Source organism: Excalfactoria chinensis, chromosome 6 (genome assembly GCF_039878825.1).
Source record: "Excalfactoria chinensis isolate bCotChi1 chromosome 6, bCotChi1.hap2, whole genome shotgun sequence".
NCBI lineage: Eukaryota > Metazoa > Chordata > Aves > Galliformes > Phasianidae > Excalfactoria > Excalfactoria chinensis.
Genome location: NC_092830.1, coordinates 29,110,298 through 29,129,786, shown reverse-complemented (window position 1 = coordinate 29,129,786; position 19,489 = coordinate 29,110,298). Strand labels below are relative to the sequence as shown.

Here is a 19,489-nt window from a genome sequence, read left to right as displayed (position 1 = left end):
GCTTTTAGCTATTGGACAGAAGCTTTAAGTCCACTTAGAGACTCTTCACTATATAAAATCTAGAGTCAGTTACTCATCTAAACTCCTATTTTCAAGCCTAGTAAGTTTTCTGTTTGAACAAGAGCCACATCTGCTTTCATTTTCCTGTGAAAAGGGCCATTAAAACATCTCCTGTAGATGGCAATTGAAAATAAGCAGAGTAAGAGAGCAGATAGGGATTTTATCTTAACTGTTCTGCCCAGCACTTTGCAAATGCAGGCAACAGTGAAGAGCTACCAAATTAGAAGGGTCTAGTAAATACTCATACTACATGGTATCTATTATCCCTAATAAAGTATTTATTATCATAGCTTTCACATTTATTAGAAGCTGAAGATATAACTGTGATGTGCCACAGAAAGAAAGCAGGAGAGATCAGCAGTGGATTTACTAAATGCAACCAACCAGTTCCTTCTGAATTCAAATTTTACAACATCTCTCCTACAGATACTGTAATACAGATAACCAGATGTTTGAACTTGGAGTAAAGTTTCTAAAGATTTCAATACCTCCACAGCAATCAATTATAAAAATAAACACACAACTTTGAAATACACTGCAAACACAGAAGTGCTCCTCACAACCCTCCTCCCATCTATCACAGCATAAATGTCTTCTATGCCTTGATAGACTATTTCATCTCCCATAAGAGAAAGAGCAGAAGCCAGGGCTTGATGTCTGACTGAATAAAGCAATCCCACTCCTCCCCTTCTTTCCTTAGATCTTTTCCATTCCTGGTCTTATCTTCTCAACACAAAAAAAAGCAGTACGATGCTTTACAAATAGACTCGTGTGCAGAGGGACTATCAGCAGAAACGTCTGCTTCAGTTGTCTACAACCTGCACAAGATTTTTGTCTACACCATACATTTAGAATAGGACTTGTACATTTTCTCCTAACGCTGACCACTTTTTGAGAATAAGAATAGGCTTATGATATGATCAATACTATGTAGAAAAATGGCACCTCACCAGCCCAAGTTAGATGTGTGTTTGGCAGCTCTTTGCAGAGCAGCTGAAAAAAGCCAGACCATTCATTTCAGTATAGTACAGAGAGATAAAGATCACACACTTATAGTGCTGTTTCAGTGGCACATATTTCATGTCGGGTTGTGTATATCTGTAAGTTTCACATGAATTTTGTGGTCTCTACTTGTGAATACAATAGATGTCTATCTCCTGTGCCAGTAACTGCTTTGGTTCAGCTACACTACACAAAAAGAAAAGAAACATTAAAAAAAGAAAGAAGGAAAGAAAGAAGGAAAAGAACCTTACCAATTTCCTCAGGAAGGTGTGTGAGAAGATTCTCTCCAAGCCCAAGGTGAGTCAGATTGGTAAGGTGACCGATACCTCTGGGAAGGGTGGTCAACTGATTATTAGTCAGAACCAATTTCTAAGGAAAAAAAAAACACCACGTTTTTAAAAGTTAACATCTGCCTTCAAATAACAGCAAATAACAAGATATATCGCTTACAAAGCAATGAGTTCTACCCTCCTGCATTTGAGCAATAACAACAAAAACTTCTGCTCTGTAACATTTCAAACCTTTACTAAACATAAACATAAAACAGCGCACAGTAAAACATTCACCTTTTATCTTACATATGAAAGTTTCATGAACAGGACCGAAACCACAGAAGCTATTCCTGTGGTAGAAGTGCACTCATAGTACAGCTTGGTTAAGCTCTTGAAAATTTGTTTGTTCAAAATTAACAGATTAAACTGCGGAAAGAATTAGTGGGGACAGACTGTAGAGGAAGTCATACAAGATTCTTAACTCTCGGTTCTATATCCAGTCCCAAATAGTTTCCCTCATCAAACCAGCTGTAATTAAGTTAGTATGGTGTAAATAAAGGACACAAGATGTTTATCTCTGCCAATTATTATTTCACCTGCAGATCCTTGAGGTAAGCTATTTCGTTTGGCAAGGATTCCAGTTTGTTTTCCTCTAGATCAAGCTCACGGAGTTTCCGGAGATTTCCAATTCCATGGGGAAGTTTCTTTAGGAGATTATTTGACAATATAAGAACCTTAAAAAAGAGACAGAATTTCAGCAAGGCAGTAAGTAGGTACGAAGTCAGGATGTGTAACAAGACAGTATGTGTGTATGTGTGAATATGTACATATGCACATATATAATATACACACACAATCTTTACTGATACAAATATATAATACTATGTCATAATCATTACAGATATTATTTTACATAATAATAATAAATGTAAGCCAGAAACAAAGTACATCTTATCTGTTCAAGGAGAGTATAACTATTTTTTCCTGTACTTCCCTATCACCTTGTCACTCTTTCTCACAGCTCTTTCAAAGCCATATTTTACAGTTTGTTGTCATTGCCAGGTCCTCCTTGAAAAGCATCGTGCTTCCTTTTTTCCCTGTGTCTCTTTGAGTTGGAAGAGCAACAAGTAAATGCATGGATCAGCACACCTAAGCAGCACTTTGCAAAGATATTCACTGGCTTTCTATAAAGGTCTCCTACTAAACACTAAATTATTATCTTCTCTTGTTTCTTCTTTCTAAATTGAAAAACCTGTGTTCAGGAAATGTATTCTTATTTGCAATATCAATTAACAGAGTTACTCATTAAGCCTCAAATCATACTATAGTACAGGTTGTTTGGTTGCTTTTTTTGTTTGTTTGTTTTTATCAAAGAAGTCCAGTAGTCCTTAGAAAAAAAAAATCAAGCCTCATAACAACACAGCAAGCAGAAACATAATCACTGTCTAAACAATAGTATTATCTAGTGCTTTAACAAGGCACACCAAGACACCAGTGTGTGAAAAAGCACCAGTGCAAACACCCATCCTGACTAAGCCAGCCAAGGTTACAGATGCTGAGGATCTAACTATCCCAGTTCTCACTAGCTTCGTAGAGACTGGAAACACTGAGGGCAGGAAAGAATAGAAAACAAAGCTAAAATGAAAGTGAAAATCCAAGTGAATAGAAATAAAAAAACTAGCATTAGCAGAAGCAGTATTATGGTGGCTTTCCTTTATGTGCTAAGACAGATAACGGTTAGAATAATAATACTACAGTTGCAAATCAAGAAACAAAGGCAGGAACAAAATAATATTACCTACATGCAGCACAGCTGACTTAGCACTGCTGTGGGAACCTTCACTTTAGAGTAAACATTGCCCAAATAGCTTTTTCTATTTGACTCCTTAATTACAGAGAAAGTTAGCACTAATGGCTTTGTGGACAGCACAGCTCTTCAGCTTCAGCGGCTGGCAGAGCACTTGCAAATCCAGCTGTCAGAGCACTTGCAAATCCAGCTGTCAGGGGTTAACACCTTCCCCATCAAATCCAACAAAGCCTTAACTTGAAGAAAGCTGAACAGCTTAATAGCTACTGCTCTGTCATATCCTTTTGCCACAACTCTAGGAATTATTAATCAATCAGAGCAGCCACTGCACTGGAAACTTGCAATTTCAAACATGATATTTGCTACTGTCCTTTAACAGACTTTTTCCAGTGACTCACAGAGGCTATGCAGTCCCCTACTGATGTGTCAGAGATACCTGAACAAGGACCTCTGTCCTTACGTCCTTCCAAGATGATTATGTTGGTCTGTCCCTGCTGGTGTTATCAGGACTAAGAGACAAGAAAGATCTAATTCATTATTTCCACCTATAGAGCTCTTCTCTCTCCAGGGTTGAGGAGATTTCCCACCCAGCTGCTTACAGGGCTCACTATGCAGCCATCTCTGACTGCAGACCATTTCATTACATTTTCTGATCCCCTTTGTTTCCATGCTGGTGTCCCCAAGAACCAAACTCAGCCCAGTGCTCTTTCACTTCCAGCACTTTTCTTTCCTCACAGTTGAAAACGTGCTGGCACTTCACCCTTTGTGCACAGACATTCACTTAGAACCTGAAGAAGAACATTCAAAAAGCCATTCACAACAACCACAGACAGATTAAAGACATCCATTCAAATAGCATACCTGTACCCATTTTTTTGGCCTTATTTGACCAAAAAAAACCCCACTACTTAAACCGAGAGTAGAAAACACCTATTGGTAGGGATTGAAGTAGTTGTTTGTTCATATTCTTCTCACCTCAAGAGAAACAAGCCCAGAAACATCCTCAGGGATCTTTGTGAGTTGGTTAGTCGCTAAGTTCAGTTCTACCATACTAGTCCAAGTGCCAAAGTCCAAGGGGAGAGAGGTCAGCTGATTGTCCTGAGATGTAACATAGCAAACAATTAGGGTCTGCATTTGCAAGAGACCAACGAGACATTTGAGTGATTAAACTTCAAAACAAAATAGCAGCTAATTGCATTAGAATAAAATGGTGACAATTGGTCAAATATCTTTTAATTCTGCAGAATGTAATAAGCATTCCGAATTTACAGCTGCAGAATTGATTTTGTGTTACCAACAAGGACTGAAATGGAAAACTTAGAAGTACATAATTCAAAACATTTCATGTTCCAGTAGTTAAAACATTTTTCACTTCGTTACAGAATACAATGGAGAGAAAAATGAACAGCAAATTCACCACAGTGTACAAAGCTGCTATCAGTAATGCTGAAATACTAAGAATACGAAGAGCTTGCTAGCAAAAAGAAAAATACAAAGAAATCCACCTCTTCCTATCTGTTAAAAAGATAAAAAGTAGATAAAAAACATAAGCAAAGATATTACTCAAGGCTCTGATTATTAGGCTGAGCTTAGTCATGAGGAACAGCCAGAAATGCTTCATAGCTCAGTCTGAGAACAACAGATATGTGGGGCATCTTAAACTAAACATCCTTGTGCTCAAAATGCTGCTATATTTGATCTAGATCAGACACCATGAAGTAATGTACATGTATGTCTGTACATCACACAAAGTCCTGGTAAATGTGAAATTACAGATGGTAATAAGGCAAACTGAGAATCCACATGTGCCAAAAAAATATTTAAAAAAATAGTTGCTGAGCTTAACTACTGCTCAAACATACTTTTCTTAATAACTTGGTTGAGAAACTTAAAACAAGGCCATTCATTGAAAGATGTCACCTCTTCTCCCAGGTTCTCATCACTCTGTGTGTACACAGCACACACATAAAGGTCCTCTTTCCTACGTGCTCTACAGCCACTGCCAAAATCCTCCAAACTTAGACTTTGAAATAAAATACTCCAAAGATATTTTACATGATTTTGTTTTTAGCCTACACCGCAACAGTGCAGTGGGAAGAAATGTGTTCCTCTGCATGCTCGTGCCCTGTTTGAACATCAGAGAACTTTGCAGCCCACTTTGTTGCTGTTTGCATTCACGCAGACACGACAACTGTGTAAGCAACAAAAGTGAAGACAGATCAATAACAGTGTGACAGAACATTTCTTAAACTAATCCAGAACTGCTTCTGTGTCTAAGGGCAGCAGTGTCTAACTCAATCACGATAAATTCATTCCTCAAATCATTATGCTTGCCAGAATTCATGGAATAGGAAACAGTGCTTCTCATTGATTTTACAAACAGTAGCATGTTTCTGTGCCTCACCTTCATGTTCAGCTTACTTAATACTTTAGCTCTAGAGAAAATTCCAAAGGGGATTTTATTGATGCGGTTGTGCTCCATGTTGAGAGAGTAGATTGTGGAGAACTGGGACGGGCCACCCACAGGATAGGACTGGAAGCAGTTCCTGGCCAGCGTTAAACTAGTCAGCTTGACAAGGCTGGATAAAAGACCCTGTAGAGAGAAGAAAACCACCCAGGAACTTAGGACAGATTTATTTGAATACATCTCTTTTTCCTCATGGGTCTAATTAGGAATGCTATCCCCCAAGTCTAAATGAGCATTGCAACACTCAAACTACTGTTAAATCTGATAAAACTTCCAAGAGCAGCAATCTCTCCTCACAGCTGTCAGCCTTCACCTTGTTTCCCCTGTTCTGCTTATATACTGCCAGATATAAAAAAGCAAACACATCACACCTGAAAGCTCAGGAGGTTTTGTAACGTTCTTCTCCTCTAAATGGAATTTTTTAATAACACATTGCTACCTCTTGGGTAACTCCGGAGCAGACAGGGTGGCAGGCAGGCAGCAGTGTGCCCATCCTCATATCCAGGCTCTGAAAGAGCATGTCTCACGCTGCTGCGCTTCCCTTAACCTTGACATCTGCTCACAAATGACAGCAAGGCCCAAAGAACCCCCAAATCCATCAAACATCACTTCTCAAAGGTGTATCTGAAACTTCAAATTCCAATCTTCATAATTTAATAACAACCCATACTGCAAATGCATCTGGTAGAGGTTTCCTTTTAGGCTACAACAGTTTCAGATAGCCAGACAGACTAGAGAAGAATGTAAAAGCCTTTGGAAATTCCCTTTCTTTTTTTTTTATTTTTTCCTTTCCTGTTTCCAACATGGCCCTAAATAGTTGTTACTCCACCTGCCTTGTCTTCAAAAATGAAAAAGTAAAAGCCTGGAGCCAAACTGGATAGCAGCGGCTGCCCACTGAATCCACACGCTCATCACGCCCTCTTCATAATCTAAGCAGTCTCTGAAATTTCAGCAGCAAAGATCACACAGTTTATATTAGATACGTGCCAAGCACGTTGCTGGAACCGTAGGGATGAATAATGAGAGCTAAATTACTGCTGAAGTGTCACCTTGGCTTATTACTATGCCAATTTGAATTCAGCTCCATTTGCTTATGTATTACAGAAATTGGAGATTTATGCGTGGCATTACATACCATAAATAATGCAACATCTGCAATCAGGAAAGAGCGGTAACAAGATAATGATTCCAACTCTATTTCCAATATCAGTATTTCTGAACTGCTCTACGTGCACTGTAAGAACTTAAGGATATGGTTTTGTTGCTTTGATCAGGGAAGGTTGGGTAATTTTTCTGTTCTACGTTTATTAACATTACTGTAAGTAAAGTGAGATTTAATAGGAATTTTCTACATGTCATGGCTAAAACATTTTAGCTCTGAAATATAATTCTGAAGGCATCTCAGTAAGCGCCAATGAAGCAATTCTCCCCCAAAGACAAAATAAAGGGTTGTTAAATCAGTATTAGTCATTAAAATCTAATCATTAACTAGTATAATCTTTGATTAGGAAATACTCCTTCTAGCTGTACTTTCTTTAATTAACTGATATTCTTTGTCCTAGGATTAAGCAGTCCCTGAGCTCTGTCACAAAAACATTTTATGCCTTCAGATGGATCTTGGCATTTCCAGAAACCATTTTTTAAAGCCTGCATCCATGCAAAAAATGTTAGAAATATGTTAGCTAATACACTCTAACAGCCTAGAGTAATTAACCACATTTGAAGAACAGTAAAAGAGCTTTGGCAGTGCAAAAAGACAATGCTCTTAGGTCTATGAAATCTGCAGCGCTGCCTTCTCCCAGTCCATCCTTTTAAGATAAAATATTTATTAGGCATTGTGTCAGCAACCTCAGTTATGTTTGGAAATTCCAGATTTTCTTTTACAAACGCAGTTCTTTATATTATAGCAAGGAATGTTTTATTTTAAACAGATTACAGTATTTATTATAGACTTCTGCAAGTTAGCAGCTTAAATGTTAACATATTGTTGGCAAATACACGAAGAAGGCAGCATAGTCTCTAAGAGTTTTGTATTAGGATTGAACACACTTTAAAGCAAGTAGTCACTCCCACATTATCTTTCTGTGATTACACTGCAGCTGCTTTTATAGTATGTATGGGTGGGAAGGGATAGCTTAGCTCTCATATTAAAAGCAGCCTGGTGGCACTCACTCATTTGCATTTTCCTAGATGACAGTTTTATCCAAACACTTATTAAATTCTGTTTCTCAGCGGTGTGTTTCAGGGAATTCCTGAGGAATGAAGAGCAACAAAGATGCACTCTCCACCTCAGAGTAAATGTGTTGCTTGAAAAGAAAGAAAATGTGGCTCCACAACTTCTAAATCTATGGTCTTTTTCTTTGCTCATGCACTCATGCAAGAGAACAGGTAAAACAATCAAGGGCAGCAACCATGAAAAGAAAAGCACATGAACTGACTCTCTTCCCCTTTCTCCTGAGATCCTTGCAGAGACACTGCAAACTGAAAAACTGCACCATTTTTTATTTCTCATAACTGATGAGACGAGCATCAACGAGTTGCTGGATGATATCAGATGCATGTCAACAGCATATTCTTCTTCCGGGTTAAAATGAGAATGCTAGGTATCTGTAGCAGGCTTTATCCACTCTTTTAAAGGTCATTCTTGCCCTAACTAGACGCCAATAGAAATTTCCCTTTTATTTTTCTCTACTTCTACATCTTCCCCACCTCCATGAAACATCTTGTATCCAGCCAAAACAATGGGAAGCTGGACCCCTTATTTAATGTTTCCTGAAGATATTCAGGATAGGAAATACAATCACATATGCTACTCCCACTTCTGACAGAAGTTGTATAACATACTTTCTTCCACACAAGTTAGATGTATCTAACACGTACAGAATTGTTATTTTTCATTTGACACACGTAGATTTAGGAGGAAGTTTTACACTCAGAGAGTGGTGATGCACTGGAACAGGTTGCCCAAAGAGGCTGTGGATGCCCCATCGCTGGTTGAATTCAAGGCCAGGCTGGATGTGGCTCTGGGCATCCTGGTCAGGTGGTTAGCAACCCTCCTCATGTCAGGGAAGTTAAAACCAGATGGTCATTATTACCCTTTTCAACCCAGGCCATTTTATGATTAAAACAAGTGGTATTTCTCAGAATTGTAAGGTAAGATGAAGTTATTTTATATGTTTCGATCCTCTAAAAACACAGACCCCTTCCAACACATTCTCTCCCAAATCCACTCCATCTCTCACCTCTGGTAAAGTAGAAATATTGTTGTTCTCCAGGTTCAGTTCATCAAGTTCACTGCATTTTGCTAAAGACTTCGGAATTGCTGACAGCCTATTGTACCTCAGGCCAAGACGACTTAAACTGGATAGATTTCCTACAGAGAGGAAGCAGCAATTAATACATCATTATATTAACACCAAGGAACAGAACAAGGTTTGATTTCTGATTCTTCTGTTGTCTCTCACTCTACATTTCAAAGCTTTTCAAAGGGCGAAATGGGGCTATCATTCCCAAACAGGATGCTCACGGTTTACAGTGCTTTCCAACGCTAAGATCAACTATGCAGCACAATTGCATTGTTCGTACCATGTATTCTTAACTTGTGCATCATCTGGTAAGCAAGGAATGCCTACATCATCTTGAAGAAGTCTACCTTGAATTTCACTGGAATGTCAACCAGCCCATAGTCTGAAGAACAATGCAAAGTTTTCTGGCTCAATCATATATTTAGAAAGCATTTGTGCACGAGTGCATGTTTGAGCAGCAGGAGGTTCTAAACAAATCCACGTAATCAGTCTTTGCAAAACATTCCCTGTTTTATATTCTTACAGCCGCTCATGGGACAACATATTTCTTCCACATATTGAAGTACCAGAAAAATAACATGAGGAAAGAACTAGAAGATTTAATAGCAGCAAGAACAATCAGAAAAATACTTCTGTAAAAATATGAAGGGAGATTTATACGTATAGTTTAAGTAGTTACACATTAGCTGAAGGATATATTAACATCTATACATACACACTTCTACACAGGTTATTGGAATACAGCAAAGGGAGAAACAAACGTAGTGTACGAAACTCAGAAGCAGCATATTAAACTAACTATACAGAAACAGAGAATGAAAAGTAATACAAATGATACAGTGAGGAGCACTAGACAAATACCTTTCCAGAAGTTCCCTGGACTGGTCAAAATATACCGTAAAAAATGACCTTGCATCACTGAGTAGCAAGATTGGGAGCGTACCTAATAGGAACTGAACTTTGGGAATGTTTGTTTCACAGCTACTCGTTTACAGTACATCTCTGATAGTGACCCAACTGACTTTGCAACAAATTTCACTTGGTATTGTCAATAATGAAACCAAAATTCAAACAGCTACCATATCAGCTGCGTACCCAGTTCTATTTCTCACTGGGATTTTTATTTTTGAGTGCTTTCTTTCCAAGCAAGTACATGATTTGCTTTTACAGAAGCAGCAAAGTATTCCCTTAATCAAAAAAGGGCATTTAAAATCCAAAGCTATCGATATTGCTCTTCAGTACCCAAATATTTATCTTCTGATGTTAAGTCGTGGAGTACATATACGTACAAGAGTAATTAAGAGCTGCTTTGATCCTATAATTCACCAATATTCATATGCATATTTGTATGTAAAGTAAAACATTTTATGCCATATTCAGTACGATCTGTTTGCATAGGAACTTGTCCTCACTTTGAGAGATGCACATTCTATTGTAAGAAATGGAGAGTATGAGGATTCACTAATCTAGGAATGACCAAAGCCCACCTCTGAATTAGCGTGTAACAAACACTTCGCTTACTAAAGAAGTGACAAGCTTTACACAAATAACATAATAACCCATTCTTTTTCAGCACATAAACGTTGAGCTACGCTCTGGTATTGATTTCTCAGGCTCCCCCCAGGAGTACGAGCTGGGCTCTAGCAGCCAGCACACTGCCAACTGTTGCTTAGCAATACGACGTCGCTGTTCCGACTCCAGATTGGAGCACAGGTTGTATGGCTACAGCTCTGCTCTGTTCTACAGCAATGTGGCATTTCAGAAAAATGCAATGAGAGGCAGCCATCACAGAGTCAGGCCCTTCACTCCTCATTGGGAATGTAGCACAGCGAGCAATCCTTTCATGTCAAAGGCATTCACTTTCGCTGCCCAAAATTGCACTGTTTCTAGAAGGGGCCACAGAGGAGCTGAAGAATGCTGCCAGGTCCCCCTCAGCCTGCCCTGCAGTCACAGCATTGCTCCCGTGCTCCTCTGCCTTCTCCAGTTAGGTTACTGATGTTTTACATGGAGCCACATTACGTTCACACATCAGCAAGATAAAGAAATCCAAATTCCTATTCCAAAGTCCTACTACCACCTTCAAAGGAGGTAAAACATGCTCTCTTTGTTTTTCAAATTCATCATTCTTCCTCTCCCTCCCTTAGATAAAATAATCCTTCAGATTCCCTGTCCTCAGATGAAGGGTCATTACTTAGCGCAAAATACTACTGCGTCATTAGTAAAAGATGGAGTAATCACTCTGATTTATGCAACTTAGCTCATCAAGCTAACTTGCCTGTTGCTTTTGCCCAAACCTACAGATCAATTTTAAATTTGTTCAGTTGAAAAAAAGGAAAAAAAACATTTTACAGGTAATGTTAACACACCAATTGGACTGACAAGAGCTTGCACCTCAAACACCCTTAAGATTATGATAAAAGGCATACAAGAACTTCTTCATGGAGCAGATATTCATAGTATCATAGTATCGTGAGAGTTGGAAGGGACCTTAGAGATCATCGAGTCCAACTCCTGGGATTCGAGCCCTCTAGTGTAGCAGAGCAGCAGTTTTACCCCTTGCACCACAAGGGGGATTCGAACCCGGGCCCTCTGGTGTTGCAAGCGGAGGTTCTAACACCGTGCACCACCAGGGACACAATAACATACTACAAACATGGCAGTAAAAAGCACTCTTCTGATCTGATAAATATTCTTAGATTTTTATTTGACTAAACCCTGCAAACAGCAGGTAGCCACCCGAAAAAGAGCTTACTTTCTATTACTATCTGTCATTTCATAGAGCTCAGTTGATTCCCTGAGGACTTTTTCTTCTCAGAAAGATTAATTCTTTTGCATACAAAAGGTACCAGATGTCGTTGATTAACCTTAAAACACCACATGGAATTAATTTTGTATAAAATAACTACAACAACAGTACAGAAGAAAGAGCCACAAGAGGTTCAGTGAGCATGTTAAAAATTACTACAAAACCCAAAGCAGGTGGGAACAAGGATCACCAAAGAACTGAAAACTTCACAGGAGAGATTGGACATGCTAGAGATGGCCAACTGCAGACAGATTAAACACTGTGCTCAAATATTTCAGCAGTGCTTGGAACTCGAAATAGCAGCAAGGCAGGCTAGAAGATGCCTGTATCACACTTTGCACTTATTATGTATTAGTCTTCCAGATGTCAGCCATACTCCATGACAATTGTTGAACAGTTTCACAGATTTTTAGGTGAAAGGAGCTGTTGACACGTTTAATCTAATCTCTTGTCAGAAAGCAAAACATTTCTCTTGATAGCTACAGAGTAAAATGAAAGGCTTCAGATAAAACATTTCAATCTCCACTTGAGCTCCATGAGTAAAGGCCACACCACTCGATGTCCAGCACTACTCCAGCAAGAAACTGGCCAGATGAGATGTCCTGGATGTGAGCTCAGTAAGCACTCTGCAGAGGAACGCAGAACAAAATCTTATAGCTGTTCTCATCTAATCTGTGGGCAACTCCTCCCTAAACCAAAGCCCATAGATCTGTATGAATGTAAATGCAAGGAAGGTCAAATCCTTTCTTCCAACCTTCAGGGTTGGAACGTTCCTCATGTTTAAGATACCTTCTGCCTAATTACTGATGCTTTAGGAAAACTGCAGATGCGGAACAAAGGTGATTTAAGGGGTGGGGAGGTTAGGGTAGCAGTAGTGTAGAAGAAAAGAGAATCCTTCCTAATCACTGTTGCCAATTATTAAAGCCAAAGCAAGAAATGTAGTTGTATTTTTCAAAATGCAAAGGTACAGTGAGCTTAAGACCACTGAGCAACACTCCGTTTGACTTACAGACTCTGGACTTTACTGGCTTAATAGCAACATGATTTGAATGTATTGTTAATTTTCTTTCTAGCTACCAGTGCCACCTGATGCATGAGGACAGCGCAGGAGGCAGATTCAGGCTTCCAACTTACAAAGTCAATGAGGTCCACTGTTTCTTGTTCTGTTCAAGCCAAAGCATATTATCCTACTTGTAGGAAGCCTAGAAATTCTCTAAAAAGACATTCACCTATTAAAAAAGAACTACCTAACATCACTTTAAAATGCATCTCTACCATCCTTATCAAGTTAAACGCCATTTGGAGATTCCTGTCTACTTTCAATGTGACAGTATCAACCGAAGACAAGTCTCCTCGTTATTTCAAACGTAAGACAAAAGCATGATCACATCACCAGATGTTTTTAAACTGTGATTCAATACCATAATCACTGCAAACTGCTTGTGTGAAGAAACCGAGTGACAAAGGCTGAAGCACTGACACGTACCACACACAGCACCAGCATAAGGCAGAAGAGCACAAATTTAGTGACATGCTTCTGAAAATTCAGCTTTCTCAGCACGTGTTCAAAATGCACTTAGCTAACAGACCTACTTGTCTCCGTTCTGATCTGTTCCTTTGAAGCACTATTCCCACATGCCTGCTTCTTACATATAAGATTATGGGCTTGTTTTTTCCTACAGTACAGAAATCACTCTGAAAACGCTGAGCTGCAGTTACAACCCATCTCTGCATACTGGTTTCTGCATCTAGCTGCTGTGTGATGGCACATGCATTCACTAAAATAAGCATTCCCATCCTAGTCCTAACAGAAAATACACCTAACTAAAATACAATGTAAGAAACATCTTCATAAATACAGATCGAATCAATAATCTCAGAATTAATAAGCCAACAGAAGCAAGCTTCTATATTTTTGTAACAGAAGGGTAGGTATGTATTCAACTGTGTCTCTGTAACTTATCTCTAATTTCATGAAAAATGTAAATCACCAAGAACAATCCGTACCCAGGTCACAAAAATCTCACTTAGAAAGAAGTACCCAACAGCCAATGCCAACAGGAGCAGCTGAGGAAAGGGAAAGCACCTCCTGACAGCGCTGCAGGAGCCTGGGAGGATTCAGCAGCACGTGGCTCAATGACTGCCTGCATTTAGAAGCGACTGATACAGTTTTCTTCTGCAAAATTGTCAAGCTGTCCTTTGAGCTTTGGCATCCACCCCGAGCTGTGCAAATACTGACGCCCAGGCGTTACCTGTGCGCCGCATTAAGGGCAGCCTGCTCTTAATGCCCAAACAATGATGTTTTGAAGCTGCCAACTCCCAGCTCTGCTCTGTACCCTCCGGCTGTGCCGTTAAGGGACGCGGTGAGCTGTCATGTCCCACCTACCAACTCAGTGCCACTCAGGATTTTCTGGGTAGTTTCACTGCTTTCTATTGATTAAACCTAGAAGCGAAGTTAACAAGAACCAGAAGCTCTCCATTCCCTTTATGAGAATGCTACGAAATCCAAAAAAGACGTACAATAACTCAAAAACTAGAACAAAAGAGTAGAAGCCATTGCTGTCAAGGAGGTAAAGAAGGGGCAAAAAGAATACTGTGATTGCCAAATAGTAACAGAATCCAATTAAAAATGCCTCATTGACAGCACAGCCCAAGAAGAGTAAAATCTCTCCAGACCTCTCATTCTGAGGCTGGAAACAGGCTTGAACCAGCAGAGCACCAAATGCTCAGAACCCACCTGACCAAAGCACCACGTCAACACGCTCACATCTTAAGAATACAAACATTGCCATCAAAGCTGGAGTCTATACAATGCTCCATCGGGTCTTCATTAAGACCAGCAAACTTTTCTGAAGCTTCACAGTAAAACTTCTCAAGCTTTTGCTAAGCCTGCTATACTTAAAAGCCCATTTACAAGTAGTTTCACTTTCTACAGAAAAATCTTTATGAGGACTTGTGGGGACTTTAAGCTCTCAGCAACAATTTGTATGATCTAAGCTGTGAGAGTTGCTGATGTCCAGCCCTGCTCACAAGGGTTCCCATTTTATCAAGTATATAGCATAGAACTGCAGCAGTGCTCTGAAAGGTAAATGAAGCTAAAGCAGCCAGCAGCACAGTTTGTGGTGCAGTGTCAACCAACGCAAATGGCAAAGCTTCCCCAGAGAACATTTGCTTACACGCAAGTTGTGATTTCAGTTTCTGAGCTCTTCAGTTGAAGTGAAGGGCATGAATTGTAGGCTCTGAATGTGCCTCTCATCTTCCTAACCATCTTTTAGGAACAGTGCCATGGCAGACACTGGAAAGCGTGTCCAGTGACAGAATTTTTTGTGCTTTTAAAGCATCATTTTGGAACATTTACAGCTGACTATTCTTTTTCTTATTAAAACGTCTGTTGCCTTAAATGTCTATGAATATGCCGCATTTGACTATAATCAAGCTGCAGACGTAAACACACAGGAGTGGAAAATTACAAAGCAGTTGAAGAATCTGATTTTTTAGAAGTCAAAGTTGTGCTGTTGTCGAACTTCCCTCTCAAACAGGCGCTGCTCAGCTTTTAAAGAAGAAATTGCAAACACTTATAAAGGGTGCTAAAATAAAGCTTTCAAATGTGAGAGCACTCAACGTGCAATTTGCAGCACATTTTCTAAGCTAGCTGGTGATCCAATGAGCAGCCAACAGAAACGCTTCACTCCACCCAAAATTTCCTCTCTTTCAGAAGTCCAATGACTAATTTTAATAACTTATCTCCTTTTCTATATCTTTTGGATTTTTCATCTTGTTAGTGTGCCAGGTAAGCACACAGAGATAAGACACCAAAAACACAAGCATACCATAATTCACACACACACAGCAATCTGCAGTGACACCACTGAGAAGCTAAGATCCCACTACGATTTTGATTCTAGACTTGAGACTCTTGGAATGTACTAAGCTGCTCCACAAAGCTCATTTTTCTTACAGGAAGTGACCTAGCATACAAAGTACTTCATGGTTTTCCATCAACAGAAATACAGATATGAATGTATTAAGCCAATATCTATAAAGCAAGACATGAGGTCACTTCCTGACAACTAATATCTAAAATCGACATTTGTTACTGCAAGAAGGCGTGCTTATGAAGTGTTAGTTGAAACAAGAACTTTGTATTTTTACAGAGTGGATGTGTTGGCTGTGCTACCTCTGTAATCATTGCTGATGCATAATCCCTTCCCTGCCACTCCCCTGCATGTCACCCTCCAACGTCCCTGCCTTCCAACGCTGCCTCGTTCCAGTACAGAGCTGGGAATTAGAAAACAAGCTTTAAAAAAATAAATAGAAGAATATTGGCACATTCAGAAATCTTTCAGTGGGAAAACCAAAACTTATTTAGACAGCGCAGCAGAATGTAAGCATTCTGTAAGTTTGCTTCATATTTTTCCCTTCCAACAGTAGGGAAGGAAGGAGTTGCTGGGTTTTCACAGCAGCGTGACAAAACCCTCCTCACAAGCTGAGGTTGGCCTCCAGCAAAGGTATTGGTGCAGGAGGAGGGGACAGCTCTGATGGTAATGGAAAGTCATCTCCATTGCAGGAGGCTCACAGGCTCAGAGTATTAAGTATTTACAACATGCAAGAGAGTTTGGTCTTTTTTGTACCAAGCGTGCAACCCCCACAGAGCTTGGAGTAAACTGGTGAAACACTGACAGTGCTTCTACATGCAGCTAAGTGCCATGAGCAATGCCAGGCCGATCTCAGTGAGAAAAGGAAAGGCCAAAACCTGAGAGGGAGTGTGAGGCTGGAAGACGTGCCAGCCCAGCCCCACGCAGCGGCAGCAGCCGTGCCCTGGGTGTTTTTCTCAGTGCTCGCATTCTCTCACTGAACAATCGTAACCACAAAGAAAGCTGTAATACAAAAATCAAGCCACAACTTGCTTTAATGTTGAACCAAAACTGTGATGACTAAGAAATAAAGCCAATGTTGCTGAACTGGCTACGACTGCCTTTTCTGTAACAGGCAGAAAGAAATGTAGGTTGATCGTTATCATTTACACTGGAGTTCAACATTTTTCCCTTTAAGTTTCCAAGTCTGGCTGCTCGGGGGCTATTTGTGGCACAAATACTGATTTCTGACTTTTAGTTTTCACTTCAATGTTCAGCTCCTAGGCGCGTTCCTCAGTACAAACAGGGGTTCTCCAGTGGCACACACACTTAGCTGGTGTGCAGAGACAGGAGAGCATGCTGTAATTATTCGTCTGCCTTCAGTGGTTTGCTGAGCTGCACAGCAGTGATGTTCAGCTCCGATAAGCAACGCAAAGAGACAGTGTACACATTTAAACATAATTGACTTCAAAACCTTATGAGAACACTGCGATGAGAAAACAAAACAATGAAAACATGCAGAAATCCAGTCTGACTAGGTACAAACTCAACTCAGTGCTAGGCTTACTGTAACTTCCTAGAGAAACAGAAGAGTCCAAACTTGAGAGTCAGCAACCTCCTATGTATCGCAAATGGCTCGACTGCTTAAGTAACTCTGCCTCTCTTACCCAGAAATCCTTCCTGTAAGCACAGTCACACAGCATATTATAAAGCAAGATCTTTTGTGTCCTCTGAGAAGCTCAGTGACTGCCAGTCACTCAACAGCTGGGTACATCTTCCTACCAAGGAGCAACAACAGTGGTCTGTAAGCACTGACATGGAAATCAAATTGCTCACAGAATTTTTTCCCATAATTAGCACTTCATCTAGAGAACTTTCTCCCTCAATATGAAACTGATAGTACACACAAGTGTTTCTAAAACAGTTTTCAGTAAGATTAACAAAAACTGATACAAGAATAAAGGCTGTGCTTATCAAGTATGTAAGTTAGATGCAAACTCCAGATAGAATAAGACCTCCAGGGTCTAAATATATCAACAAGGCAGGAAGGAAATTTAGACACATTGGATAGTTCATCAATTTAAACTCTGTTCGGGTCAAACTTTCTAAAGAAGAAACAGCAACTCCACACAGAAATTTTTGTCCATAAAAGAAAACATTCAACAAAGTTCAGTATTAAATATGGTCTAAGTGATAACATACACTCTTTTGAGTACGTTCTGGTAAAAAATAAGGGCTTAAAGTTATGACTGTCTTGGTTTTTGTCTTTTCAAAACCACAGCACGCATCTTTTTCAGCCATCTGTTTAGAACAGATTAAATTAAATAAGTCATGTTTTGTTGTTTCATCCTACATGAGATTCTGAAAATGACCAGGAACACATTTATTTCAGTCTGTCACTCCCAACCTATGTTGCAAATGCTCTACTGTATTGCAGCAGGATTACTTTATGGACCAGGAAGGTTTTAAGTGTTTAAAAGTAAGATTGTTTAAAGATGCGAGCCTTCTTTCTAATTTCAAGTGTGAAGGTGCCTTGAGCAGAGCACCAATCATTCTACAGCCACCGATCAACTACTTATTCTGAAATTTGCTCCTCTTACCACACACTTTGAATAAGCCATCTATTTTCCCTTCCCCAACCTCTTGACATACCTATGGTTTCTGGCAGGTCCAAGAGCTCATTGTGCTGCAAGTCAAGGTTGGTGATCTGCGTGCAACTTCCAATCTCTTCTGGAAGATGTTCAAGCTGATTGTGTGCTACATCCAGCGTTATGAGGTTACACAGCTCACCTGAAAGCACACAGGAAAACCCAAACATCAAGATCTCCAACATTCAATGTTGTGTGGAACTAGACCTGTTAGTAACAGAAGGATTTCATTATATTAAAAAAAAAAAATAAAAACAAAAATCACCTATTGCTACCATAAATTTATAAAATAAGGCCTCAGGGGATCATAATTTTATCAGTCAGCTCTATAACCTGATCAGCAATTTGTAGAAACTTGGATAAAGCTTTTTACAGTCTCTGAAGAAACTTTATTTACTGGTTTTCTTTTGACAGTTCAACCTGTAGAATTTAGGAACATAAAATCTATACTGCACACCTGTCTCATGCTGACCAGAAATGCAGAACCTCAGAGTGAGTGGCTGTATGGAATTACAAGAAACCAAGATCTGCTTGTACAGCATATATTGCCTTCAGACAGAAAATCAATACTTAAGAGATAGCAAAATTATCTGGCTGACATTTTTCATCATTTCTGGTCATCAAAAAAGACAACTGTAAAACTAACCATGCAGATTATTACACACCACATATGTAAGCATAGGTATAGCTAGTGAAGGTTTGAAACAAAAGATATCTGCTAAGCCTTAAAAAGGACTGGACTTCCTTAGAGATCAGAGCAGCTTAACACAGAACTGTTTCACCTCTGACTTCTACATACCAATCTGAAAGTACAACTAGTCACAGCTCTCTAAGTACAGTATTTCCACCTGTTTAAATGACAAAAACACCACATTCTGAGCAACAGTTTGTTGGCTTTAAGAAAATGTGTACATGCATGAACACGGGTGCAGCCATTTGTATTTGTTGGAGCTGACAGACGTGAAATTAATGCAAATGGTTTGAATGACTTCAACGCTATTCAGTAAAGATCAGGTCATTGTTTCTGCATATCAGAGCATCACTCAGACAGTAACAAACTTGGATGAGCAGCAAATTCCTTTTGAGGGGTGAATGTCTATTTTTAAGTTTGATATCTTCGGCACAATCCTCTAAGGATTTTCCCACAAGCCTGCAAGTTCTGATGCATGGACTGTTCGCCCAATAGTTCAGTGTGGGATCACAAACAGTGATTTATTAAATCATAACAGATTTATGAACTCAGACCCTGTCTGAGCTGCAAGTGGCAT

The 19,489-nt window shown here is 39.6% G+C and overlaps 1 protein-coding gene across 6 annotated transcripts in view; it reads right to left on the bottom strand.

Annotated features, from left to right (window-relative positions):
• Positions 1–19,489, bottom strand: part of SHOC2 (SHOC2 leucine rich repeat scaffold protein) — a 57,146-nt gene that overhangs the window by 4,611 nt on the left and 33,046 nt on the right. For 5 of the 6 annotated variants that reach the window (XM_072340769.1, XM_072340765.1, XM_072340767.1 and 2 more), the window contains exons 3-8: positions 18,226–18,363; positions 8,851–8,981; positions 5,546–5,734; positions 4,117–4,239; positions 1,931–2,068; positions 1,314–1,431 (exon numbers count right to left, since the gene is read on the bottom strand). In XM_072340769.1, coding sequence (XP_072196870.1) covers positions 1,314–1,431; positions 1,931–2,068; positions 4,117–4,239; positions 5,546–5,734; positions 8,851–8,981; positions 18,226–18,363 — 837 coding nt within the window. Of the gene's footprint in view, positions 1–1,248; positions 1,432–1,930; positions 2,069–4,116; positions 4,240–5,545; positions 5,735–8,850; positions 8,982–18,225; positions 18,364–19,489 lie in introns of those variants that run through there. The other variant, XM_072340771.1, reaches the window with a different exon arrangement.